Genomic DNA, 26,420 nt, shown 5'->3' with positions numbered 1-26,420 from the left:
GACTTCATAAAAGAGCCAAAGCTTTTGCAGAAAAAAAATGGCCACTGTTTCTTCTCTGTCACTCTGGGACTCCTTAAGGAGCCAAGGCAACTGGGGACAAGGGAACAGGAGAGTCTTGGCATTGGTAACACCTTCTACAAAACCTCAACCTGGAAAAATGAAAGGTGCTACAAGCCACCTTCTCTACTCCCAAAGCAACTGGAGAAAAGTCTCTATAATGTGGAACTTATGACAACTGGGTCCACTAAATAGCCCACTGATCCATTCAATCTGGCCAGGTGCCCATCCCAGTCTCCCCAGGGGCCACTCTCAACCTTCCCATTCCTCTTAAATGGTCTCTACGGCTATCATCACCCGCTCACACCACCTTTCTCAGCAGATATCTTGTACCCTACTTCAAAAACAATTTAGGCCACAACACCTGACCTTGCTCCTTTCCCTATAAACATATAAATACTGGTCTCTGTCCTCCACTTCTTCCCCCTTCAACTTTTAATAAGGCGATCTTCCTCCTTTTCAAAGTCAGTTCCTCCATCCTTCTTCTGGCCTCACCATTCCAATCTGAACCATGCAGCTACAACTTTATAGCCAAATCCACTGGGTAGTTTGTTTCTGCTCCTTTGTGATTGGATTTGCCTACTGCTTTTTCCGGGTACCTTGCATTTCCTTGACTCCGCATGATAGTATTTTCTTGAGTCTCCTATTTCTACTTGGAGATTTCTGTTCTGTTGCTACAAGATCCTGTCCCTAAGAATGCCGGTTAGGTCCCATTTTTCTTGTCACTTCATAAACTCTCCCTGGGAGGTATCAAGTTATCTCATGGTTTCACATACCATCTCCAGGCTGCTGAGTTCTGAATCTGTATCCCCAGCTCTCGCTACTCCCTTGAACTTCAGTTCCATCTACCTATTGATTGCTGGACCTCTCACTGCCGCTGAGATGCTTGAGACACCTCAAACTCAGCAAGTGCAACACTGAGCTCATCAAGTCCCCTAAATCTCCTCCTCCTCATTGTGTAATATATTTTAGTCAAAGGTGCCACTCCCCTCCCAGTCATCCAAGCTGGAAACTTGGCCTCTTCCTTTCTAAGCTCCTTCCTTTCTCCCTCTGCCCCCATTTCCAATAATCCTTTCCTCTCCATCTCCACCTCACCAATCCAAATTCGGGCCACCATTCCTTATGAAGGTAATTTTTTTTTTGACCAAGGGTCTTGCTCTGTTGCCCAGGCTACAGTGTAGTCATGTGATCATAGGCTCACTGCAGCCTTGATCTCCTGGGCTCAAATAATCCTCCCATCTCAGCCTCCTGAGTAGCTGGGACTACGGTTATTGGCCACCACATCTGGCTAATTTTTAGATTGTTTTGTAGAGGCAGCGTCTTGCTATAATTTGTGGTTGTCTGGCCTCTTCCTCATCTTCAAGCCTTTACATACGCTATTCCCTCAGCCTGCATCACTCTTCACCCAGCCTCATCCTACGTTATCACCTCTTCCAGGAAGCCTTTCCTAACTCCACCGGCACTCCTCTTCTCTGCTCCTAGGCCTCGCAGGGCTGATTCCAGTTACACTCACCTGCCAACTTATCTGTCTACCTCTGAAGGCTGTTAAGATCTTTGTGGACAGAGGCCAAGTGTGATGGCCCATGCCTGTAATCCCAGCACTTTGGGAGGCCAAGGTGGGTGGATCACTTGAGGTCAGGAGTTCGAGGCCAGCCTGGGCAACATGGTGAAACACCATCTCTACTAAAAATACAAAAATTACCCGGGCATGGTGGTGCATGCCTATAGTCCCAGCTACTCAGGAGGCTGAGGCAGAAGAATCACTTGAACCCAGGTGGAGGTTACAGTGAGCTGAGATCACACCACTGCACTCCAGACTGGACAACAGAGTGAGACTCTGTCAAATAAATAAATAAATAAATAAATAAAAGATATCTGTGGACAGAGAGCCTGTCTCTGCAGTCCTAATCAGTACCTAGTAAGTACTTCTTGAGTAAACACATGGACAAATTCATAAAAAGCACTCCCAGACCCTCTGCAGTGAGCAATTCCTCAAACTTATGGCTGTCCAAGTGTAAGCAGTGAGCCTTGCAGGAAAGACACAAGATCCTACCTCAGGACCTTTGCACCTGCTATTCCGACTGCCTGCAATGCTCTTCAGATATGCCCCTGGTTCACTCCTTTACTTCTTTTAGCCTCTGCTCAGCAGAGGGACTTTCTCTGGTCATTTTATGTCAAATAACACCCACATTGCTCTATCCCTCATCCTTTTTTCTTCGTCCCCCTCAGGACTTGTCACCATCTATCACGTGGCACATAGTTGTTGTTTAAATGTATCTGCCTTTTAAATGTAAGCTCTCTACCAGCAAGGGCTCTTGTTTGATTATTTGCTGTTTCCATGGTACATAGAAAATTGCCTGGCATTGAACTTATGCCCAAAATACCTGTTGAATATATTGAGCTGGATAATCGATAGAAAACAAGAAAGGCAAAGAAAAAGTACCGAGGGACTGAAGGAGTAATTCTGATGTGCTTTCTTTTTATCCCAGCTCTTGTCTTTGGTCTTTGTCTTTATTGATCTTGGCCCAGATTTTTCCTTTATGTTCTGTTGTATTGGAGTGCAAGCACAGATGGATGCGTACACCATCAGCCACCAACTGACCATGGCCTGACAGTGGACAGGGGCTGGGATCAGCCCATAGTCTTCCTTTGCAAAGTTCTTATGTCAAGGTTTTCTGTGCATGTCTGTGTGATAACAGGCCCCTTGACTTAAGACACACTGCCCTAGCAGCCCCCATTTGCTGATACACACGTGTGGATTTCCCTGGGATCAGAAAGTTCTGATAATGTACCAAGGAGGGCCTTGGCCTCTCCTGAAAAGCCACAGCTGGAGCCCAGGGAAGCAGCTGGTAGCAGAGCAGAGAGTTCCCATTGAAACTGGCTTTCTTCTATCCACTTGGCACAGAAGTCCAGAGACTCGTGGGGTATCTGGGTCTGCTGGAACCAGCCGCCCTATCCTGGAGGACCCTCATACCCCACAAAGCATTTCCTACTAATGGGGATCATTGATCTCTTTTCTGCTCTTGGTGTGTCCCTGGGAGTTGGTTTTCCAGGGAATCTTCTGGATTGGGAGGGAAATGTCTAATGATTGGAGGGAGTCCTTAGGACATTCCAGGTACCTGACCTTGACTTGCTTACTCCTTATTACCCCTAAGGACTGGGAGACTCCTGGAAGCAGGGACTTACTCATCAATATGTAATTGTCTGTCTTATTCATCAGTGTTCCCCAGCACCTAGAACAGTGCCTGGCACATATAACATTCTCAGATAAATGTTTCTGGAAAACTAAACTAACCCTCTAAGGACATCACTATTGTCTCCATGATACAGAACCAGCAGGCCCTGGTATACAATCATTAATTTTTCCTTTTTTTTTTAATGACAGAGTCTTGCTCTGTCACTCAAGCTAGGGTGCATTGGCATAATCTCAGCTCACTGCAGCCTCAACCTCCCAGGGTCAAGAGATTCTCCCTCCTCGGCCTCCTAAGTAGCTGGGACTACAGGCACGTGACACCATGCCCAGCTAATTTTTAATTTTTTTTTGTAGGGGTGGGGTCTTGCCATGTTGTCCAGGCTGATCTCAAACTCCTGGGCTCAAGCAATCACCACCGCCGCCTGGGCCTCCCAAAGTGCCAGGATTACAGGTGCGAGCCACCGTGCCTGGCCTATGCTCTCATTTCTGAAATGTCTGACCTACTTAGAATTACTTGTTCAAGTTCTCTCTCCTACCAGACAGGAAATTCCAGGGCGGCAGGGATTGTGTCTGGCTTGTTCACTGCTATATCCCTGGCATCTAGCACATAGTGCCTGGCACATAGTACATGCTCAGCAAATACGAATGAATAAATGGATGAAGCTCAGAGACATTGTGTAAGGTCACACAGCAGAACCTGGTCTCACTGAGCAGACTGTGAACTCCGTGAGGACAGGGTGGGGGGCTATGTTTTCCTACCATGGGATCCTTAGCACCATACATTGTGCCTACATGGTAGAGTTCAATAAATACTTGTTGAATGAATGGATGACTTCAAAGACTGAGATTTAAAACTCATTATTTTGCCAGGAGATGGGGGACTCGGGTACACCGTCACAAGTCCCATTTTGAGAACAAGCAGCATTTAAAGACACAGGCTGTTTCTCGACAGCCGGGATGAAAGGGGAGAAAAGAAGGCAGGCTGACCAAAGCATGAACTTTCTTTTCTGTGGCTGGAGCACTGGCCTACATCGTGCCCCCTGCCCAGCAGGAAGTGAGGCGGCAGCCACGGAGCACAGGGCTTTCTGCTGTCAGTCACTGAAAAGTCAGGGTCAAGGTGGCCGAGAGAAGCAGAGGCAGCCAGACTTTCAGGAGTCCTGGAAAGAAAACAGTTACAGGGCAACTGCTAGTACGACTGTACTTTTGTGCAAATTAACATAAGCTGCCTCCTCTAGACTGACCAATCAGAAGAGGACCCCCTCTCTGGGCTGGTCTCCTAGAAAAATGAAGCTTCCTCTTTATCTGCCCTGAAAAAGGTGGACTGATCTGAAAAAGGTAGTCGTTCCTCTGGCACTAGGCTTGGTACCTCCTCAAAAGGGCACTCTTGTGCAGTGCCCAATCTACTCAACCATCCTTAGAGACCTTGGGGGATAGTCACAGAGGGCAAACCTCTTAGGAGTGCTGTGACTCTCCATCTCTGAGCTCACCAGTACTGGGCTGAACTAGTTCAGGTCAAATGCCCAGTTAGCTGGGTGGGGTGGCTCACACCTTTAATCCCAGAATTTTGGGAGGCCGAGGGAGGCGGATCACCTGAGGTCAGGAGTTCAAGACCAGCCTGGCCACACGGAGAAACCCCATCTCTACTAGAAAATACAAAAATTAGTCGGGCATGGTGTTGCAAGCCTGTAGTTTCAGCTACTGGGGAGGCCGAGGCAGAAGAATCGCTTGAACCCAGGAGTTGGAGGTTACAGTGAGCCGAGATTGTGCCACTGTACTCCAGCCTGGGTGACAGAGCAGACTCCACTTCAAAAAAAAAAAAAAAAAAAAGGCCAGGCGCGGTGGCTCAAGCCTGTAATCCCAGCACTTTGGGAGGCCGAGACGGGCGGATCACGAGGTCAGGAGATCGAGACAATCCTGGCTAACACAGTGAAACCCCGTCTCTACTAAAAAATACAAAAAACTAGCCGGGCGAGGTGGCGGGCGCCTGTAGTTCCAGCTACTCGGGAGGCTGAGGCAGGAGAATGGCATAAACCCGAGAGGCGGAGCTTGCAGTGAGCCGAGATCCGGCCACTGCACTCCAGCCTGGGCGACAGAGAGAGACTCCGTCTCAAAAAAAAAAAAAAAAAAAAAAAAAAAAAGCCAGGTTAGTGTAAGAACCTCCTTAGATCCAGGTACCAGTAGCTGTTGCACAGATTTGCTTTTCACCTAGATTTTTAGACAATTCAGTAGCCATAAAAATGGTGGCCATAAAAATGCGTTTTTTTGCCACCTGTCCCTGGCCTTTGTGGTCAGAAAAGCAAAGAAGCAGAGAAGTAGGGTTTCTTGTTTGGTCGTTGTATTCACCCCAGTACTAAGCATGCTTCTTGGCACATAGTATTACTCAATGAATATTCGTCACCTATTGAATGAATCTAGGAAAAGGTGTCAGAGAGGAGGCTTGGAGCTTCAGGAAGTGCCCAAGATACAGATCTGGGGTATGTTCATATCCTTTGGGTACAGGTTTCCAATAAGTGTGTGTACATCTGCACACACAAATATGCACGCAGACAATTGCAGCTTTCTGTGCATCTGTACATGCAAATATGATTGCATGTATGTGACCTTGTGTGTGTGGACAAACATGTCTGGATGACCTACATTCTCAAGTGCTTATCTGGGCATGCCTGTGTCTGTGTGCACATATGTACTATTGGGACACAGCATAGGTATGTGTGCATGTGTCCAGCCCTAGGTCCAGGTACCCCAGGCATTTCCATAAATACAGTTGCCTCTTCAGAACTCAAGTCCAGCCCTTCAGCACACCCTGGGACCCCAGGCAGTCAGAAGAGCAAAGAAGAAGCAGAGAAGTAGGATTTCTTGTTTGTTGTGTTCACCCCAGAACTAAACATGCTTCTTGGCACATAGTAGCACTCAAGAAATATTTATCACCAATTTTTTTTTTTTTTTTTTTGAGATGGAGTCTTTTTTTGTTGCTAGACTGGAGCACAGTGGTGCAATCTTGGCTCACTGCAACCTCTGCCTCCCAGGTTCAAGCAATTCTCCTGCCTCAGCCTCCCAAGTAGCTGGGACTACAGGCATGCACCACCACACCCAGCTAACTTTTGTATTTTTAGTAGAGACGGGGTTTCACCATGTTGGCCAGGATGGTCTCAATCTCTTAACCTTGTAATCCACCCACTTCGGCCTCCCCAAGTGCTGGGATTATAGGCATGAGCCACTGCGCCTGGCCTATTTGTTACCTATTGAATGAATCTAGGAAAAGAGTGTTAGGAGCCTTGGAGCTTCAGTAAAGGCCCAAGATGCAGATCTGGAGTGTGTGCATATCCTTTGGGTACAAGTTTGTAATAAGCGTGTGTATAAAATAAGTGATCTGTATACTGGAGCACACGTCCCAGCTCTAGCAATTAATAGACAGATGCATGATCTCAGTAGAACCACTCAGGTTGTCTGAGCCACTCTCCTCATTTAGAAAATGGAACTAGTAACACCTCCCTTATAGAGGTGCTATGAAGCATTAACAGTTAACAGATAGAAGCCCCCCAGGAGAGTTCTGGAACAGGTCCCACTGCGGAGAGGACCTGAACTTACCCAAGCTGCTAAAAGCAGCTCTTGAGACTGTGGCCTGGACACCTTTGGAGAAAAACAGAAGGATCAGTGAAAAAAGAATGCATGAGATTGGCAAGCAGCCTGGGAGAAACCCCTTCAATCTACTTTTCACTTCGCAGCCAGAGTTACCTCTTCAAAACCCAAATCTGATCACGTTACTCCCCTACTTCAGACCCATCAGAGGCTCTCATTGCTTTCAGGAGAAAGGTCCCAACCCTTAGCAGGAACTGCAAGGCCCCGCAAGGTCTGCAGCAGCTCATCCCACACAACTCCCCTGGCCTTCTCTGAGTTCCTTTAACAGGCCAGGCTCCCTCCTGCCACAGGCCCTTTGCCCAAGCTGTACTCTTGAAACCACCTTTGCAAAATTATGACTGAGACAGTGAAAGAGAGCCAACCTAGCTGACGCCATCTTGGTTCTAACTTTTAAGTTGTCCTTGTTCCTTTCTTGGTATAAGCTGAACTAACTTTGGAAGGAACTCAGTTTATAGTTTAAAACAAAGACGATAACAGCCCTTTCCAAAAACAAACCTTCTTCTTGTCTAGGGGCTAGACTGCCTTTGTAGAACTAAGAAATTAGCTACAAGATTAGAAATTATGGTTTAGGAGTCATGCAGCTGGAGGTTACAAGATTCTGACCCTTCCTAAACCACTCCTAAGATCGGTGCTTGAGACATTGCAGACCCTGCACTTGATGGATCAACTGGCACCACCCAGATCCCACACATCTACATGGGATTATTCAAATGGCATCTTCCTCACTGATTCACAAGCTCCACGGGAGCAGGGCCATCTACTTCTGCTCATCACAAGACCCCCAGACACAGAGTAGGCACACATCTACTACAATTATGAATGTATGTATGTGGCCTCATGTGTGTGCAAACATGTCTGCATCATCTACATTCCTACCTGCCTATCTGGCCTCCCCTGTGTCCTGTGTCACATTCATCCACAAATCATATTTGTGCAATGAATGGGAATAGTAAAAGGAAGGCAGTCTGTATTCCACCTTGCCCCAGAGGATCTACTTGCTCCCAGTTCTTCAGAGCTCAGTAAGGTGCCCAGTGCCAGGCTCTGTTATCCCTCTTCCTCTCCAGAGATCATTCCCAGCCAGGAATGTTGAGGAGGGAGTGGTTCTCTTACCTTTCCGTGTGATGGGACCCAAGTTCAGGACACGGGATTGATCTATGACACTCTCACTTCGGAATCTGGTCCCAGAGCAGGTCTAGAGGGAGAGGGCAATAGAAAAACACCCTCCATGAAGGAGCCTGACTGTGGTTCTGCCACATGGAGTGGACTGCCCACCTCACAGGTGCCTCCTTCTGCCCCAGGCAGAAGTTTTTAGGAGACCTGTATACTGGGGTTCATGCATGTCCCAGCTCTGCCATTTGTTAGATAGATGCAAAATCTCAGGCAAGCCACTGAAGTTCTCTGAGCCCCTCTCCTCATGAGGAAAGGGAACTAGTACTACCTCCCTTATAAAGTTGCTGTGAAGCATTAAAAGCTAACACAAATAAAGTGGACACGGTGCTTAAAAATGTCAGCTCCTGTTATTTGAACATAAGCTTGCAGATAAGCCAGAGCTTTTACCAGCCTGCCGCACTTCACAGATCCCACCTGATTTTCCCGGCAGCTTAGGTTTCCTGCCTAGCCACACCCACCTCATCTTATTGCTCATTCTATCCCTGTGGTAAAAGGGGGAAACAGGGAAGAAATATTGATTTGCTTTCTTTGTGGCCAGATGTCTTTGGTTATAAGAGATGGGTTGGGGGAGGGGAGGCGACTCACAGGCTTGCACTTTTCATTCATGGTGTCACAGAGATAGACTTCACAGTGCAGATAGACTAGGTCATAGTTTCCAGCAAACCGGAACATCTGGACGGAAAATCGGCCTTGGGAGGACTCCCCGTTCTCCACCACTTGGACAGTTGAGTCTTTAGTCTGTGGGCATCTGGGAGGGTTACACATCATTTAATGTGGTTGGTTAAACAAAGATTCTGGAGTCAGACTTCCTGGGTTCAAATATTGCTCTGTCACCTTTTAGCTGTGTGACTTTGGGCAATTTACTTAATCTCGTGTGCCTCAATTTCTCCGCCTGTACATAGGAAATAATTGCAGCCCATGTGATAAGATAGCTGTAAGGATTAAACTGGTTAATTTCTCAAAGTGTGTAGAACTGTGTGTAGCATGCCATAGGTGCTTTATATATGTGATACTAAAGTGAAACTGTCATCAGTGCAGAGCTGAAACTCTCCAAAAGTCAGCACTTCCTGATTTCCCAGGAATTACATTCAAAAATTATTAGCTGCTATGTGCTATCTACAATATGCGTGGTATAATTATAACAATGGAAACCTCTGGGTACCAAGAGCCACTGATGAAATTGGAGTATGTGCACCCATCTGCGCATATGCACCATTGTGCCCAAACACAGTTACAAAGAGAAACCCGAAATAGAGCATGCAGAGACTCCCATGTGTGCTGGGCTGGGTCAGGATACCCATGGGCATTCTGGGGAGGCAAACTGGGCACCCTCTCTGCCATTCACACTCTTTCCTCAAAGTTGATTTACGAGGGAGGCTGAACACTGACTGCAAAACTGAGATGGGACCTTCTGGGAGTGTTTTTCACTCTTAGCTCTGTGTCTCCCATAATTCACATCTGGCCTCAAAAGTGCAGACTCCACCTGGCAAAAGAAAAGCCCTAAGGTTAAGTGGACCCAACTCCTGAGAGGCAGACAGTATGGCCTGTGAGGGCTCCATGGGCTCAAGCCAACCTGGACATTCATGTGTCCCCTCCAGGCGCTTTCACTGTCTCCCTGACTTATCTCCTCTTCGTGCCTTGTGATATTCTGACACCCATCCTAGACTGGCAGTTCTCATCCCAGCTCCCACACACACCCAGATGGAAACACATAGACACACCCTACATTTTTTCCTGCTTCTTTTTCAAAACTTTCCAAGTTTTCCACAATGTCCCTGCTGTACTTTTTTATTTTATTTGTAGAGGGAGTCTTGCTCTGCCACCCAGGCTGGAGTGCAGTGGTACGATCTTGGCTCACTGCAACCTCTGCCTCCCAGTTCAAGCAATTCTCCTGTCTCAGCCTCTTGAGTAGCTGGGATTAAAAGCGCTTGCCACCATGCCTGGCTAATTCTTGTATTTTTAGTAGAGACAGGGTTTCACCATGTTGACCAGGTTGGTCTTGAACTCCTGACCTCGTGATCCACCTGCCTCAGCTTCCCTGGTGTACTTTTTTTTTTCTTTGAGGCGGAGTTTCGCTCTTGTTGCCCAGGCTGTAGTGCAATGGTGTGATCTCAGCTCACTGCAACCTCCGCCTTCCGGGTTCAAGCTATTATCCTGCCTCAGCCTCCCAAGTAGCTGGGATTACAGGTGCGCACCACCATGCCTGGCTAATTTTTTTGTATTTTTAGTAGAGATGGGCTTCACCATATTGACCAGGCTAGTCTTGAACTTCTGATCTCAGGTGATCCACCTGCCTCAGCCTCCCAAAGTGCTGGAATTACAGGCATGAGCCACCGTGACTGACCCCCTGCTGTACTTTTATACTCATGAAAAACAAGTTTTAAAATCCCAGCATAGCAGGTATTATTTTTCCCCATTTATGTCTGAGAACAGAAAAACCCAGAGAGATGAGCTGACCTGTTTCTTAAAACTAAGAAATGACAAAGGCAAGATTTGAACCCAAATCTCTGTGATACTCCAATCAAGGTCATGCCAACAGTTTCCAAATTTCAGTTCTTTTTTTCTTTATTGAGCTACCACCTTTAGGAGCATTTTCCTGTGTGTCTCAACATCTCTATTATTATTTACTTACTAATTTTCTTGAAATCCACTTGTATTTTTTACTGAAATACATTTATTTTCTAGAAGAATCTTTAGGTCATGACTTCAAATGGCAGACAAGTATCACTTGCCGTAAATAGAACAGGACCATACAATGAGGACAAGATCAACAAAAGAGTTGTATTAAGTTTGAGTTAGACACTGTTAATTGTAAAATGCTCTGAAACAGACTTCTGCTTTATTTTTATTGCAAAGGGAGATTCCAGATAACAAAGAAGTATGAACATCACATTAGCACTCACCTGAAAATATTCCCTTGATATAACCAGGCAGACTCTAAGATAACCTAATGGAAAAAGACTACTGTCTCTCAGGAATGCTTTTTCTGACAATGCAATTAAAACTGCAAATGTCTCTCTCCTTCTCCTGCTTTGTTTCTTCTATAACCTCTTTGTCATTAACATACTACATATTTCACTTTCATTTAAACGTTTGTCCTCCCCCTTTAGACTATAAGATGTATGAGGGCAGAGGTTTTTGTTCCTTCTATTTACTGCGAAGTCCACAGAACCCAACACATAGCAAGCTTCCAAAATATCTTTTCAACTTATGAATGAGAAAGAGAACCACCTTCTCATGGTAAGATTCATAGTCATCGAGTGCCTCTTGAGTAAAAGGTAGCACACTTGTGTCCTAGTTTCAATTGGCCCTTGGCTAACCATGCCCACACCTTACTCCTCCCCCAGGTGCTGGGCTGCCTGCTCCCCTGGGCAAGCCTTTCCATCCGGTTTCTTACCATTTTTTGAATTGTAAACCCTACTCAGCTCTCTGGCGAAGCTTGTACATCTCTCTTCAGAAATAATATTTTTAAATGCATACAATATATAACACATAAATATATATATTTGCAAATACATATGTATTTGATAATTCATTGATAAGGTCTAGTGAAAATTCTAATGCTATAGTAACTAAAAAGTACTAATGACCATAAATGACTTCACATGACCTGCTAATATTTCTGTAGTTTGTTGCCTGTATTTATAATGTATGGGAATGCTAAGCTTCCGCTACAGGGTAATGAATATAAAGATGCGATTTTCCGGCTGGGTGCAGTGGCTCACGCCTGTAATCCCAACACTTTGGGAGGCCGAGGCAGGTGCAATGACCTCAAATAATCATTTGAGGTCAGGAGTTCGAGACCAGCCTGGTCAATATGGTGAAACCCCATCTCTACTAAAAATACAAAAATTAGCCAGACGTGCTGGCCTGTGCCTGTAATTCCAGCTACTTGGGAGGCTGAGGTAGAAGAATCACTTGAACCCAGGAGGCAGAGGTTGCAGTGAGCCGAGGTCGCGCCATTGTTCTCCAGCCTTGGCAACAGAGCAAGACTCTGTCTCAAAAAAAAAAAAAAAGGATGCAATTTTCCTTCTTCCAAGTCCAAAGACCCCCTCTGAATTCTACCCGTGGGTTCCCATTTCCCATGTAGGAACCTTTGCCTTACCTGTCCTGGATGATGAAGTATTTCAGAGGGTCCGTGGCATTGCCACTGGGCGTGGCATAGCAGTTGGTCATGAGCAGTGCAAATCGGGACAGGTCACCCCCATCCAACATGGTGCCCACATAGAGAAAAGCCTCAGTGGACAGCGTCACGGAGGAGCCTTCATAGGGCTGCGTGTAGGAAGGGCTCTGGAAGAGGGCCATCCGCACCGTGAACATGCCGGTCCCGCCCACTCTGATGTTTAGGACACTGCCGGGGGAGAAGGGTTGGTGAGAGGACCAGGCTGAGAACATCCGCAGATGAGCCACCTTCTCTGGTTTGCATTCCTGGGCATTCCCTTGCAGTTATTTGCATTTTTATCCAGCAATAAGACTGGAACCCACCAACCGTTGTTTTGCAAACCGCACTAAGTACATACAGGTCAACTTGGGATCTAGATAAAATGCAGGCTCTGATTTAGTGAGTTTGGGGTGGGGCTCAAGGTCCTGCATTTCTGACAAGTGCCTGGATGCTGCTGATGCTGCTGGTCTATGGATCAATCACATCTCAAGTAACACGTCCAGTCCTTCACTTGCTACCGCTGTAGCCTTTGCTACCCCTGTAGCCTTCAAGATGGCAAAAAGCAAATTATTGAGAGAAACACCTGGATTCCTTCTTTAGTCTCAATCTAGAACAGGTTAAAAGGAATTGAGCTATGATGAGTCCTACAACTTGCATCCTCGTCTCCATCGTGATGTACTAACATCTGCAGCAGAAGACTGAGCTTTAAAAATGATTTATTTTTAACCACACTGAAAACAGCCACACTGATGTGAACTTCACTGGATGATCCAACAAAGGACATTGTAAGGCTGATACCTCACGAAGTAAGGCACATGAGAAATACTCCGAAATGTGGAAGTCCATTTTTCAGATGCGAACTGAGTTATCAGTGAAGACTGGGGTGAGATGTCTAACTCAAGACAGAGAGAGGGACCAGGTGCTGTGGCTCATGCCTGTAATCCCAATACTTTAGGAGGCATAGGCAGGAGGATCATTTGAGGCCAGGAGTTTAAGACTAGCCTGGTCCACATAACAAAACCCTGTCTCTACAAAAATATTTTAAAAAATAGCCCAGGGTGGTGGCATGTGTCTGTAGTCTTAGCTACCTGGGAGACTGAGGTGAGAGGATAGCTTGAGCCCAGGAATTTGAGGTTGCATTGAGCTATGATTGTGCCACTGTACTCCAGCCTGGGTGACAGAGTGAGACCCAGATTCTTAACAAAACAAAACAAAACAAACAAAAAAAACACCATAAAACAGAGAGATGTGGGAAAACTTGTTGTTCCCCAGAGCCTACCACGCTGAGGACAGGGCCACATTGCTCCAGGACAGTGCTTGGCCAGGTGAGGCTCCAGCCACCAGCTTGCAATGAGCACCCTTCTTCCTCCAAGTCAGCTATGCACTCTCATCAGTGCCCAGCATCCTTTCCTGAGTCTGGCTGGCCAAGAGAGCAGAAAACTATGGGCAAGCTTCGAAGGGAAGGTCATGGTCAAGTGGAGGCTCTGGACCTGATGTCTGAATCCCAGCTCTGTCACCTGCTAGACTTTACAGCTTTGGGTGAGTCACTCAAATTTCTGTAACCCTCAATTTCCACATCAGTATAATGGGAATAATAATAATAATAATAATAATAATACCTTTGTCACCTCGGGCTGCTGTAGGAGTTTGATGAGATGTTCCAGGCAGAACACCAGATACAATGCCTGAGATATAGTAAGCTTTCAATAAATCTTAGTTCTTGGCAGGGTGTGGTGGCTCACGCCTGTAATCCCAGCACTTTGGGAGGCCGAGGTGGCTGGATTGCCTGAGGACAGGAGTTTGAGACCAGCCTGGCCAACATGGTGAAACCCTGTCTCTGCTAAAAATACAAAACTTAGCTGGGTATGGTGGTGGGCACTGTAATCCCAGCTACTTGGGAGGCTGAGGCAGGAGAATTGCTGGAACCTGGGAGGTGGAAGTTGCAGCAAGCCGAGATCATGCCATTGAACTCCAGCCTGGGCAACAGTGCGAGACTCCGTCTCAATAAATAAATAAATAAATAAATAAATAGTCAATAAATCTTATTTCTTATTATGACTATTATTTTTCCATCATTGGCCTGTGATTCATCCTATTTGAAGATTTTCAATTTTATTTAGCAACAGGTTCCTTTTTAAAAAAATATAATAAAATCTTAGGTGGCACCCAGTATGAATAGTTTACCCCTGCAGGCACTCTGCCAGGGCACCTCCCTTGGCCCCTACCAAGACACTTGCAAAGAGCATAATTTTTAAAACCCTCTATAATCAAATTTCTTTCATTCACAGAGAAGGAAGGAAGTTGAGGTCCAAATGTGAAATACGATTTGCCCAGAGTTCCACAGCAGTCTGGACTCAGACCCTTCCTGCTCTCTGGCATAACCATCCTGCCCTTTGAAAAGTAGAGACTCTAATATTTGATTCACATCGGAATCATCTACATCAGTTTAATGGTTGAATCTGATTCACATCACAATCATAGCTCAATGCCGCCTCAAATTCCTGGGCTCCAGCGATCCTCCCATATCATTTGATTCTTAGAGTACTGCTGTACTCTAAGAAAGGCGGTACAAGTATGGCTAAACCTATTTCACAGATGAAAATATTGACACCCAGAGAGGGGCTGTCAACTTCCCAAAGCCAGGCTCAACAACTCACTCAAGCTCATACAACTAGTAAGTGACAGAGCTGGGGCTTGAACCAGGCAGTGCTCTGACTCTGTCCCCCCCTGGCCAGGGCATAACCATCACTTATGACAAAGTCTAGATTTGAACCTGGGCTCCAGAATTCCTGGCTCTTTCACTGGGCAACCCTGATTCCCAGCCCTCACTCCCAGCTCCCTGTGGTGGCAGTTGACAGAGAAGCTCATGGTTAAGGGGTTTTGGGGTAGAATTGTCTAGGGGCCTCAGGGACCCTCTCTGGCCGCACCTAACCACTGGCTGTAGGGAGGTCTTCAGGCTGACTTTCATGTCCAGGGGGTAGGAACATGCAAAGTTGATTTTGATGTTGCGGTCACGGATGATGATCTCATCTGCCAGGTAGAGGGTGTTGCTGTAAGTGGCGTGGGTTTCATTCCTCTGTATTGTAGGGAATGGGGGAGTAGGGATGGGATGAGAGAAAGGGGCATGAGAATCTGAGTAGGACTTCAAAGCCAAATCTTCTGGTCTCTGGCTACTTGTGAGCTGCTCTCCTAGTCTCCTTGATAAAAAGCTGCCTATGACTGGGCGCGGTAGCTCATGCCTGTAATCCCAGCACTTTGGGAGGCCAAAGCAGGTAGATCACCTGAGGTCAGGAGTTTGAAACCAGCCTGACCAATATGGTGAACTAAAAATACAAAAAAAAGTAGCCAGGAATGGTGATGGGTGACTGTAATCCCAGCTACTCAGGAGCCTGAGAGAGGAGAATTGCTTGAACCCTGGAGGCAGAGCTTGCAATGAGCCAAGATCGTGCCACTGCACTCCAGCCTGGGCGACAGAGGGAGATTCCATCTCAAAAAAAAAAAAAAAAAAAAATCCCACAACAGTTAAAAACTCCCTGTACAGCCTGAACTATAAGCCAATTAATCATCTTTTCTTTATAAATTAGAAAAAAAGTTACAACAGCAATGACCATTCATGCGCACATGTCATGTGCCAGACCCTGAGTGGAATACCCCTCCTGAGTCATTGCATTAGTCCCTTCAGTGACCCTAAGAGGTGGCGCTGCCACATCCCTGCTTCCTGGACAAGAAGACAGAGGTTCATAGTAAGAGAGTCACTGAGGGATTGCCCACAGTACATGACATCTCACAAGCCTAGGCCCTTTTCAGCACCCCGTGCTTCCTCTCTTGAAAACTAAAAACCATATGCCAAGTCATCATTAATGGAATTTCAAATACCATCCGTGGAAAATGACATTAATTATCTCTGTTTGTTTGTTTGTTTGTTTGGGGACAGAGTCTCACTCTGTTATCCAGGCTGGAGTGCAGTAGTGCAAATCTTGGCTCACCACAACCTCCACTTTCTGGGTTCAAGTGATTCTTCTGCCTTAGACTCCCGAGTAGCTGGGATTACAGGCGTCCACCACCACACCCAGCTAATTTTTGCATTTTTAGTAGAGATGGAGTTTCTCTGTGCTGGCCAGGCTGGTCTCAAACCCCTGACCTCAAGATATCCACCCGCCTCAGCCTCCCAAAGTGTTGGGATTATAGGTGTGAGCCACCATGCCCGGCCAACATTAAATCTTTCTTTCTCTCCCTTTTTTCTTTTCCCTTTCTCTCTCTCTTTCTTTCTTTCTTTCTTTCTTTCTTTCTTTCTTTCTTTCTTTTTTCTTTCTCTTTTTCTTTCTTTCTTTCTTTCTTTCTTTCTTTCTTTTCTTTCTTTCTCTTCTCTCTCTCTCTTTCTCTTCTCTCTCTCTCTCTCTTTCTCTTTCTCTTTCTCTCTTCTCTCTCTCTTCTCTCTTTCTCTCTTTCTCTCTTTCTCTCTCTTTCTCTCTTTTCTCTCTTTCTCTTTCTTTTCTTTCTCTTTCTTTCTTTCTTTCTCTTTCTTTCTTTCTTTCTCTTCTGGTATTGGCAGGAGATACTGCTCCACTCACACAAACATTTACCTCTGGGTTTCATTTGAGGAGACCTCTGTAGGTAAGGTCCTGGTTCTCTGTACATTAAGGATACAGACCTTGCCTTCCAGGACCACTGGAGACAAACAGATAAGTTTCTGAACCCAATGCTGATGCCTACTGGCTGGGACAATCACTATTATCGCCCTACTTTTCCCATCTGTAAAATGGAGAACTATCACCATGAATTGCTCTCTTTAGTTGAAGCTGATGTTTATTGAGCACTTACTGTGTGCAGTCACTGTCCTAGTCACTTTAACACATTAGCTCATTCAGTCCTCTCAATACACCTGTGGAGTAGGTACTATTATTTCTCCACTTTACAGTTGATGAAACTGAGGCACAGCCAGGCTAAATAACTCCCCAAAGCTACTATAACTAGGAAGTGATAGAGCTGAAGCTTGAACCAGGCAGTGCTCTGGTTCTGTCCCCCACTGGCCAGGACGTACCGTCAACACTGTTCCACAGGGGCCATCCCGGGTTGGGGTCACTACAGACACCCAGTCCCGGTTGTCTCTGTCATTGAAGCCCGAGCACCGGCTGTCACTCAGGTACATGAAGACCTTCTCGAAGCCCAGACTCTTCAGCTGGCACTTGCCCAAGGACACCTTCATGTCATTGGCCCCACATTCCAGCCTGTGCTCCAGGAGGGAGATATCTGAAACAGGTTAGGCGGGAGTGAGGGCCTGTGTCTGTAGCTTGGGGGCCCAGCACATCCCCAGGGGCCAGGTCCAGCTGGCTGGGCCGATCACCACCTGGAGGTGCTCAAAGATTGGACCTCTGACATCAATGGATATATCCTGGGTTCCCCTAAATGTGGGTTATATACCAAATGCAAGAGGGTTTGGGGGAGGGGGGTGGTTGATGTCCCAGTGTTAAATAACAATGAATACTAGTTAAAAAAAAAAAAAAAAAAAAAAAAAGGCCGGATGTGGTGGCTCATGCCTATAATCTCAGCACTTTGGGAGGCTGAGACAGGCAGATCACTTGAGGTCAGGAGCTCAAGACCAGCCTGGCCAACATGGTGAAATCCCATCTTTACTAAAAAAAAAAAAAAAAAAAAAAAAAAAAAAAAAAAAAAAAAATGTAGCCAGGCGAGGTGGTGGGCACCTGTAATCCCAGCTACTTGGGGGTGCTGAGGCAGGAGAATTGCTTGAACCTGGAAGGCAGACATTGCAGTGAGCTGAGATCGCACCATTGCACTCCAGCCTGGGTGACAGAGGCAGACTCGTAAAAGAAGAAAGGAAGGAAGGAAGGAAGGAAGGAAGGAAGGAAGGAAGGAAGGAAGGAAGGAAGGAAGGGAGGGAGGGAGGGAGGGAGGGAGGGAGGGAGGGAGGGAGGAGGAAGGAAGGAAGGGAAAGGAGGGAGGGAGGAAGGGAGGGAGGAAGGAAGGAAAAGAGAGAGAGAAAGAAAAGAATGAAAGAAAAAGAAAGAAAGAGAAAGAAGGAAAGAAAAGAAAGAAAGAAGGAAGGGAGGGAAAGAAAGGAGGGAGGGAGGAAGGAAGGAAAAGAGAGAGAGAAAGAGAAGAAAAGGAAAGAAAAAGAAAGAGAAAGAAAGAAAAAGAAAGAGGGAAAGAAAGAAAGAGAAAGCAAGCAAGCTGCAATTGCTTTCTACCCTTTTCACATCAAGGAGATAGTCCCAGCTTGCCACTAATGTCTTTAAAGCCATATACACACTAACTTCCCTCTCTCTCTCTCTTTTTTTGAGACGGAGTTTCTCTTTTGTCACCCAGGCTGGAATGCAGTGGTGCCATCTTGGATTACTGCAACCTCCCTCTCCAGGATTCAGGTGATTCTACTGCCTCTGCCTCCCGAGTAGCTGGAATTACAGGCACCTGCCATCAGACTCGGCTAATTTTTGTGTTTTTAGTAGAGATGGAATTTTGCCATGTTGGCCAGGCTGGTCTTGAACCCCTGACCTCAGGTGATCCGCCCTCCGCGGCCTCCCAAAGTGCTGGGATTACAGGCATGAGCCACTGCGCCCGGCCCACTAACTTCCGTCTCAAACAGGGCAGGCCTCGGGCTCAGAGTTTGGGGCAGGAAACAACACTCAGCTAGAATTCTTTTTTAATTTTTTAAAAATTAAAGTATTTTTCTAATTTTTAGTATTTATTTTTAAAAATTTGTTTTATTGAAGTATTACACAACTGCTGGAATTTAGTAACTTTCTTTTCTTTTTAGTAACTTTTATTTTTACAGTTAACTTTCTATCTAAGGTAAGCATAACTTGCCACAGACAGATGAAGTCGTGACCATCAACATTCCAAATTTGCTTAAGAGATTCAGTCCATTAGGCCGGGCGCGGTGGCTCAAGCCTGTAATCCCAGCACTTTGGGAGGCCGAGACGGGCGGATCACGAGGTCAGGAGATCGAGACCATCCTGGCTAACACGGTGAAACCCCGCCTCTACTAAAAAATACAAAAAAACTAGCTGGGCAAGGTGGCGGGTGCCTGTAGTCCCAGCTACTCGGGAGGCCGAGGCAGGAGAATGGCGTAAACCCGGGGGGCGGAGCTTGCAGTGAGCTGAGATCCGGCCACTGCACCCCAGCCTGGGCGACAGAGCGAGACTCCGTCTCAAAAAAAAAAAAAAAAAAAAAAAAAAGAGATTCAGTCCATTAGAAGAAAAACAACTTAATAATAAAAGTCATGGCACAGATAACACTGGGATAAAGCAAGTGAACCAGGGTGCCAATTGTAAAGTTGGCACTTGGATGTAACTAAAATCATGACTGAAGTCTGGAAAATACTGTTTTCATCTTCAATAATTGTACCTATGAGAAATCTGAGGCTTGTGCTTGGCCCAGAGTCCTGAGCTGATTGGTGGTCTGGTCACCAGGCCTGAGCTGATTGATGGACTGGTCACCGGGCCTGTGTTCTGGTTGGCTCCCAGATGGCAGCAACGCATGTGCCCACTGCGGTGTGGGGCCTCAGAAAGAAGGTTGGGAGTTCCCCAAACCTCTGAGAGCTTTGAAGTCAACTAAAGGGAGACTCAGGGAGCCCCAGAGAGCCTCTTGCCAGCTTTAATGGGTATTAGTGGATCTTCTCTTTTCACTCAGGTTGGATATGTAGCCCCTGCGTCACACCCATATGGCCCCAATCTCACAGGGGAGGAATACGTCCCTTCCCCAGTCAACGACAGATTTCTCAACAACCCGTTTCCTCCCCACTGGCCTCACCAGTGATGTTGAAGTCCTGTTTGCACTGGCAGTGCCATCTGCCATTATTCGATTTGCAGTCTTCGTCTAAACTGCACTCCTCACATGTCCCCTCCACGGAGCTGGGGTCTGCAGGGTCACAGGGACAGACAGACAATCAATAAGGACGCACCCCCGTCTTTTGCAGTGCCTATCCAGGCCTGGGATGAGGACTGCGGGGAGACGCCCAGCTGACCTGTGCAGTACGCCAGGTGACACTCCGGGGGCGCCGTCAGGTTGTAGACGTAGTAGCCGCCGGCACAGGCCTTCACCTGGATGGACGCATCCCACAGGCAGCAGTGGCCGCTCCAGTGCGCGCAGGCCTTGCGGCTTACAATGCCCTGGTCGCTGGACGGATGCGAGCCGTTGAGCCACATGGGGGCTGCCGTGTTGCAGCGCAGGACTGGCACGCAGGTCTCGGCCAGGCGCACACCGCCCTGGCCCACGAAGCGGTACCAGCCGCGCAGGTCCGTGTCGCAGTAGTAGCCCTCCCCGTACTCGGTGCTGCGCCAATACTCGTCCAGGATGCGGTGCGCCTGGCACGGATCCGCGCACACGAGCGTGTCGCCCTCGGGCACGCAGTCCAGCCCTGGCCCGCAGGAGCCCGGAGAACACTCACAATGCCATCCATCCCCCCAGTAGCCCGCGGGGCATACGCACGAGTAGTTGCCCACCACATTGACACACGTGGCCAGGGCGTGGCAGTGGCTAAGTCCAGGCTCTGCGCACTCATCCACGTCTGTGCAGCCGAGCCCGGGCGACAGGCGGAAGCCTTCGTGGCAGACGCAGGAGAAGGAGCCTGGCGTGTTTACGCAGCGGCTGTTGGCGGAGCAGTTGTGAGCCCCAGGAATGGCGCACTCATCCACGTCCACGCAGGTCAGACCGTCGCCGGCGAAGCCCTCCTTACAGGTGCATGTCGTGGCGGCCTCATCCTCCTTGCAGGTGGCATTGCTGTGACATTCAGAGCACCATCCTGTGGACAGAAGAGCCCAGCCTCCGAGTGTTGGGCAGCTGGGCCCGTGGCCACCCAGAGATCCTTCCCTCGTTCTCCAGGGAACTCATATTATAATTTAAGACTTATTCCCTAGCAGACTCCCTCCAAAACAAGGAAAGAAAGAAAGAAACAAAACTCCCCTGATGATGTCAAACTTCCACCATTCATTCTGTGTTTATTTCATTGTATTTTTTAACTTTATTTATTTTTTTTTTAGAGAGGGGATCTAGCTCTGTCGCCCAGGCTGGAGTGCAGTGGTGCGATCATAGCTCATTGTAGCCTACACTTCCTGGGCTCAAGCGCTCCACTCCCTCTGCCACCACCGCACCCTGCCTCAGCTTCCCAAAAAGCCAGGACCACAGGCACGTGCCATCAGGCCCAGCTCCACCACTGATTTTTGTGTTAAGCATTGCTTTCAAGCTGTCTTCTTTTAAAATAGTCACATTCTCACATTCAGAAAAGTAATGCACAGAATTCCTGTACTCTGGTAGGATTTGCAATGAACCTGTTGCCCCTCCCTGCCTTTGCACATTTTGTTTTCTGCCAGATCTGCTTCCCTGACTGGCAAAACCTTCATCAGGACCCTGCTCAGTGTCGCCTCCTCTCTTGAGGAGTCCTCCAACCCCACCAGGCAGGGCAGTTGTACTTTGCTCCTCCATAAGAAAAATAACTGTTAAAAAAAAAAAAAAAAAAGCTGTTGTTTATTAAGCAGTTACTATATGCCAGGCAATAGGATGTGCACTTTTCATTCACTATCTTGTTGAATACTTCCCAACAGCCTTGTGAGGTCAGTTTTTTATTTATCCTTATTTTAAAGACAAGGAAACTGAGGTTCAGAGGGATTAAGCCCCTTGCTCCTTTGGTAAGAAGTAGAACCAGGATACAGACGCAGATGGCAGGACCACAAAATATGTGCTTTTAACCAGGACACCACAATAGTATTCATCATGCCCCAATGTACTCCAGGGAGAAAATGAAAGTGGGGTGAGAGCAAATATCAGCCCAATGGAGTGACCTCTTAAGGTTGAAAGGGAAGGTGTTTGGAGCCTCCTGCATTGGTTCAAATCTCCTATGTGATATCGTATGTTTTTGACTTCCAATACAGGGCCTTCAGGCCTTAGAGATGTTGTAGCCCCTTGCTTTTCAATGTGTGCTCCAAGGACCCCAGTACCAGCATCACCTGGAAGCTTGTTAAAAATTCAGCATCTCAGGTCCCACTGCAGATCTGCTGAACCAGAATCTGCATTTCAGCAAAATTTCTAAGTCAGTCCTATGCATACTGAGGTCTAAGAAATGAACTTAGAATGAAGACAATGCAAGTCCCAAGTGCAATAGGAGGATTGAGATCGCCTCTGACATGGGCTACATTGCTCCGCTCCCCACCACATTCACACATACACGTGCATACACACACATACAATGCACACACACTTCTCACTTACTTGCTTCTGAGGAGTCAGTGGCTGCAGTTGTGATTAACCAAGAGGCCACCGCCAACAACAGCACCCAAGTCAGAGATGGCTGTCCCATCCTTTCTGCTCTTCCCAGCTACTTCTGGTCTAGAGAACACCTGCCCAAAGGCAAGATGGGTTGGCCCTTTGAGTTTTTCTCTCTGTCTCTGATGTCTGGTGTCCTGTGAACAGAGATGGATGGGACAAATGCATGATCTAACTCTCCTCCCCACAGCTGGGAGGAGTGCTTTGATTGTATAGTATAAACTCCAGGAGGTGTCACTTATATGGACTAAAAAAATTGCATAACACTGCAGCCCTTGTTTTGCTGGCACTTTCCCCCTTGTATTCCCCATCGTTACCTCACCAACATCCCAGTCTTGGCTCCCCAAGTCTCAGCACATTGCATGTTTTGAAGGACTGAGTCATTTGGAACAGGAAGTAGCAAGATGGAATAGTGTTCTGTTCTGAACTCACCACTTTATTGAAGGCAGCTTTGGATTTTAACTGATCCTCTGCCTGGAGACTTTCAATTTGCCCAGATCACTTATTCATTCAACAAACATCTATTGAGTAGCTACATTGTGCCAAACAGGGAGCTAGTCACCATGGAGAACAATGAATACAACAAAATCTGCTCCTTCATGCAACTCACATATTGTAAAGAAGTGGCTTGAGACAAGCAACTTGAGAGGTAATTAACCTCCACAATGCATTTTAATGTTTCTGAAGTGGTCACTTATTATTTCTTTCAACTGGAAAAATAGTCCAAGGTGAATGCCAGTATTACCCCAGCGTTCACAGCAGCAAAATAGTGTGGCATGTTGGCTAAGTATGGAGGAGCTGCAGCCTGCAACCGGGATTCAAATCCCTGTTTTACTGATCACGAACACTGTGACGTTGGGTATTTCAGTTCACTAAGTCTCCGTTTTTGTCTGTGAAATGGAGATTGTTGCTTTCACAAACTGAATATCTATGATGGGCCCGGCTTAGTTCAAAGACGTCCATGTGCTCAAAGACATTGGGTCCCAGAGCAACGTTTTCCAGATCTTTGTGACCATGATGTGCTACAAGAAAAACATTTTATGTTGCCAGGCGCGGTGGCTCACACCTGTAATCCCAGCACTTTGGGAGGCCGAGGGGGGTGGATCATGAGGTCAGAAGTTTGAGACCAGCCTGGCCAACATGGTGAAACCCTATCTCCAATAAAAATACAAAAATTAGCCAGGCGTGGTGGTGGGCACCTGTAATCCCAGCCACTCGGGAGGCTGAGGCAGGAGAATTGCTTGAACCTGGGAGGCAGAAGTTGCAGTGAGCTGAGACTGCGCCACTGCCCTCCTGCCTGGGTGACAATGCGAGACTCCATCTCAAAAAAAAAAAAAAGGAAAGAAAAACATTTTATGTCACGATCTAGTGCAGTCGCTTCTGTGTGTATGTGCACACACACATAAAATAAAAGTTTTATAAGACAACTGATATCCTTACTATCCTGACTATATTAAGTCATTTAATTCGTACCACAACCCTACGAGATAAGTATTACCCTAGTTTGCAGATGAGAAAACAGGGGAACAAAGATGCTGCTTGCCTCAAATGTGTATTGCTTACTGACATATTCTATTATACTTAATTAAAAGAAGTCTCTGGATATAACCCACAAATGGAATGATTTTATGACCCACTAATGAGTTGCGACCCAAAACACTGCGTTTTGTCACTGGGATTAACTAAGATGACATATGTCGGCCGGGCGCGGTGGCTCAAGCCTGTAATCCCAGCACTTTGGGAGGCCGAGGCGGGCGGATCACGAGGTCAGGAGATCGAGACCATCCTGGCTAACATGGTGAAACCCCGTCTCTACTAAAAATACAAAAAGAAATTAGCCGGGCGTGGTGGCGGGCGCCTGTAGTCCCAGCTACTCCGGAGGCTGAGGCAGGAGAATGGCGTGAACCCGGGAGGCGGAGCTTGCAGTGAGCCGAGATCGCGCCACTGCACTCCAGTCTGGGCGACAGAGCGAGACTCCGTCTCCAAAAAAAAAAAAAAAAAAAAAAAGATGACATATGTCAAGCAGGGCCCAGCACATAGCAAATATTCTTGTTCATTGTCGTATGCCTGGTAACTGGTGCATAATAGGTGCATAACTAATATTCATGGAATAAGTAAAAAAATAGTAGTCACTGTTACTAGGACAGAGAGGATCAAAGAGAGGAAAACTAACTTACCAAAGATTATGAAGCCAATAATGATAATTATTGAATAATGACTCAAATCCAGGTCTGACCCCAGTGTCCAAGGTCTTAATTTCCTTTGCTACCTCCCTCAAATAGAATGGGGATAAGCTGGGCTAGGAGAAGACAGCTACAGATAGCCTTACCTGAAGCCGAAAAGGTAGAGTTAGTCTGGTCACGATGTGCCTCATACTTATATATACACATCTGCCCCAGGCTGGCAATCTTTCCTCCAATTATTCTCTAGTTCTGTTTTTGATATTGTTTTCTTGGGGGTGGAATATTTTTTCCTCCTGGCATAATGTTTGCCTTGTCCAAGCTGTGAGGTTGTTGTTGTTCTTTTTCCTAATAGCTAGAGACCCCAAATGATTGACGTTGGGGGGGTCACCCCTGTGCCCGGAAGTACAAGGTCACTGTTTCACACCTTCTCACAGCAAAAGATTCCTTAGTTAGAAATTAACTGGGAAAGCAGTGCCAAGGTGCTGGGCTTCTTCCTGGTCACTGACAAGGGCAAGGTGGGCCCAAGGAGCCAGGCGAATGCCAGTATCTGAAGACAGACTCCATAAAGACAAAAAGGGTGTTCATTGCCCCTGCTGGGAGGTGCACCTGTCCTGCAGAGGGCACCCTTTTGAAACACTCATTCTCATGAGATCAGCCTTAGAATCCAGACACAAGCAAGAGAGGAGCTGAGAATGGCTGAAAGTTAGAGCCGGAAGATAGTTCAGACATCACTGCACCTGACCCACTCTGTGAAACAAAGAATCAGGTCTGATGACTGGGAGGTCCCTTTGGAGGCGAAAAAATTTGCAATTAAATAGACTGACTTTGGAGTCAGTCTGACTCCTTTATCTGGTGTTTATTGTGTGGCAGTGGGCTCATTTCTTAACCTTCCTGAGGTCCAGAGGTCAATTTCCTTGTCTACAAAATCAGAATACCCATCTCCCACAGTAGTGATAGCAGCCAAAGGAGATGATGCAAGTAAAGGCGCACAGTAATGATTACATTCATGGAAGTCCTGAAAATTCTGCTTTGCTGTTGTGCAATCACTGAGGTAGAAAATGACAGAGCCTGAGTTAAAACCATGTCTTCAGACCCAGTTCCACATACATGGCATTCCAAAAATCAACGTGAGAGTGGCTGTCATCATGTTAAGAAAAATAAAATATGTGTGAACTTGGGCTGAACAGGAAAATAACACCATGATCACTGCATTGATCTTTTCAGGACATTTCTCCATCCTGTCTCACTCAGTGGTAGGGTAACCCCTGGCACTGGTGAATCATCTCCTCAGGATTATGTCCAAGGAGTGGAAATTCTGAGTCAAAGAGTTAGCACAGCTGTAGGGATATTGACTCCTCTTCTCAAACAGCATCCCAGAGAGATTATTAAAAATTGGTTTACAATCCCACCAACACTACTCACCAGTTGTGAGCATTGTTAACTTGCTTTCATCTTTGCCAAAAGATAAGTGGAAACGATCTCATTGTTGTTCATTTTTGCAATTGTTTGATGAAAAGGGAAGTTATCTCTTCATTTATTTGCTGTTCTTCTTTTCCTGAACTAATTATTTTTATCCTATACCTTTTTCATGAGGCCTTGTCTAAACCTTAGTATGGATGTCTTCAAAGGATTAAAGATGGTGACCCCAGGTGGCTTCTACAGTTGTCTTGACAAAGACTTGGGCAGAAAAACAGGGAGTTTGGGCTGGAATCTATTCATAAGTGTAATCACCATGCTTTCT

The 26,420-nt window shown here is 46.6% G+C and overlaps 1 protein-coding gene across 2 annotated transcripts; it reads right to left on the bottom strand.

Moving 5' to 3' along the window:
- Window positions 1–4,092: 4,092 nt before the first annotated feature.
- On the bottom strand, window positions 4,093–24,931 carry UMOD (uromodulin). 2 transcript variants are annotated; one of them, XM_050775009.1, is made up of 11 exons: window positions 24,826–24,931; window positions 22,443–22,633; window positions 20,203–20,979; window positions 19,989–20,096; window positions 17,263–17,471; window positions 15,149–15,297; window positions 12,165–12,410; window positions 8,645–8,807; window positions 8,000–8,081; window positions 6,839–6,880; window positions 4,093–4,407 (listed from the first exon to the last, which is right to left on the bottom strand). In XM_050775009.1, exons 2-11 carry the CDS (start codon window positions 22,528–22,530, stop codon window positions 4,346–4,348), a joined length of 1,926 nt encoding a protein of 641 aa, XP_050630966.1. In that variant the 5' UTR covers window positions 22,531–22,633; window positions 24,826–24,931; the 3' UTR covers window positions 4,093–4,345. The 2 variants fall into 2 exon arrangements, with proteins under 2 accessions (XP_050630966.1, XP_050630967.1); XM_050775010.1 differs by having other exon boundaries at window positions 24,674–24,843.
- Window positions 24,932–26,420: the final 1,489 nt, after the last annotated feature.

Source organism: Macaca thibetana, chromosome 20 (genome assembly GCF_024542745.1).
Source record: "Macaca thibetana thibetana isolate TM-01 chromosome 20, ASM2454274v1, whole genome shotgun sequence".
NCBI classification, from domain to species: domain Eukaryota; kingdom Metazoa; phylum Chordata; class Mammalia; order Primates; family Cercopithecidae; genus Macaca; species Macaca thibetana.
Note: the sequence above shows the minus strand (reverse complement) of the source record. Positions and strands in the feature narration are given on the sequence as shown.

What these genes read in the sequence shown, in the direction of transcription:
- UMOD (XM_050775009.1), bottom strand. Translation starts at nt 22,530, where the DNA reads ATGGGACAGCCATCTCTGACTTGGGTGCTGTTGTTGGCGGTGGCCTCT. An exon ending in CCTGTGGAACAGTGTTGACG is followed by an intron (nt 15,298 to 17,262) that starts GTACGTCCTGGC and finishes CCTACAATACAG; the next exon opens with AGGAATGAAACCCACGCCAC. An exon ending in TGAATGAAAAGTGCAAGCCT is followed by an intron (nt 8,082 to 8,644) that starts GTGAGTCGCCTC and finishes CTCTCCCTCTAG; the next exon opens with ACCTGCTCTGGGACCAGATT.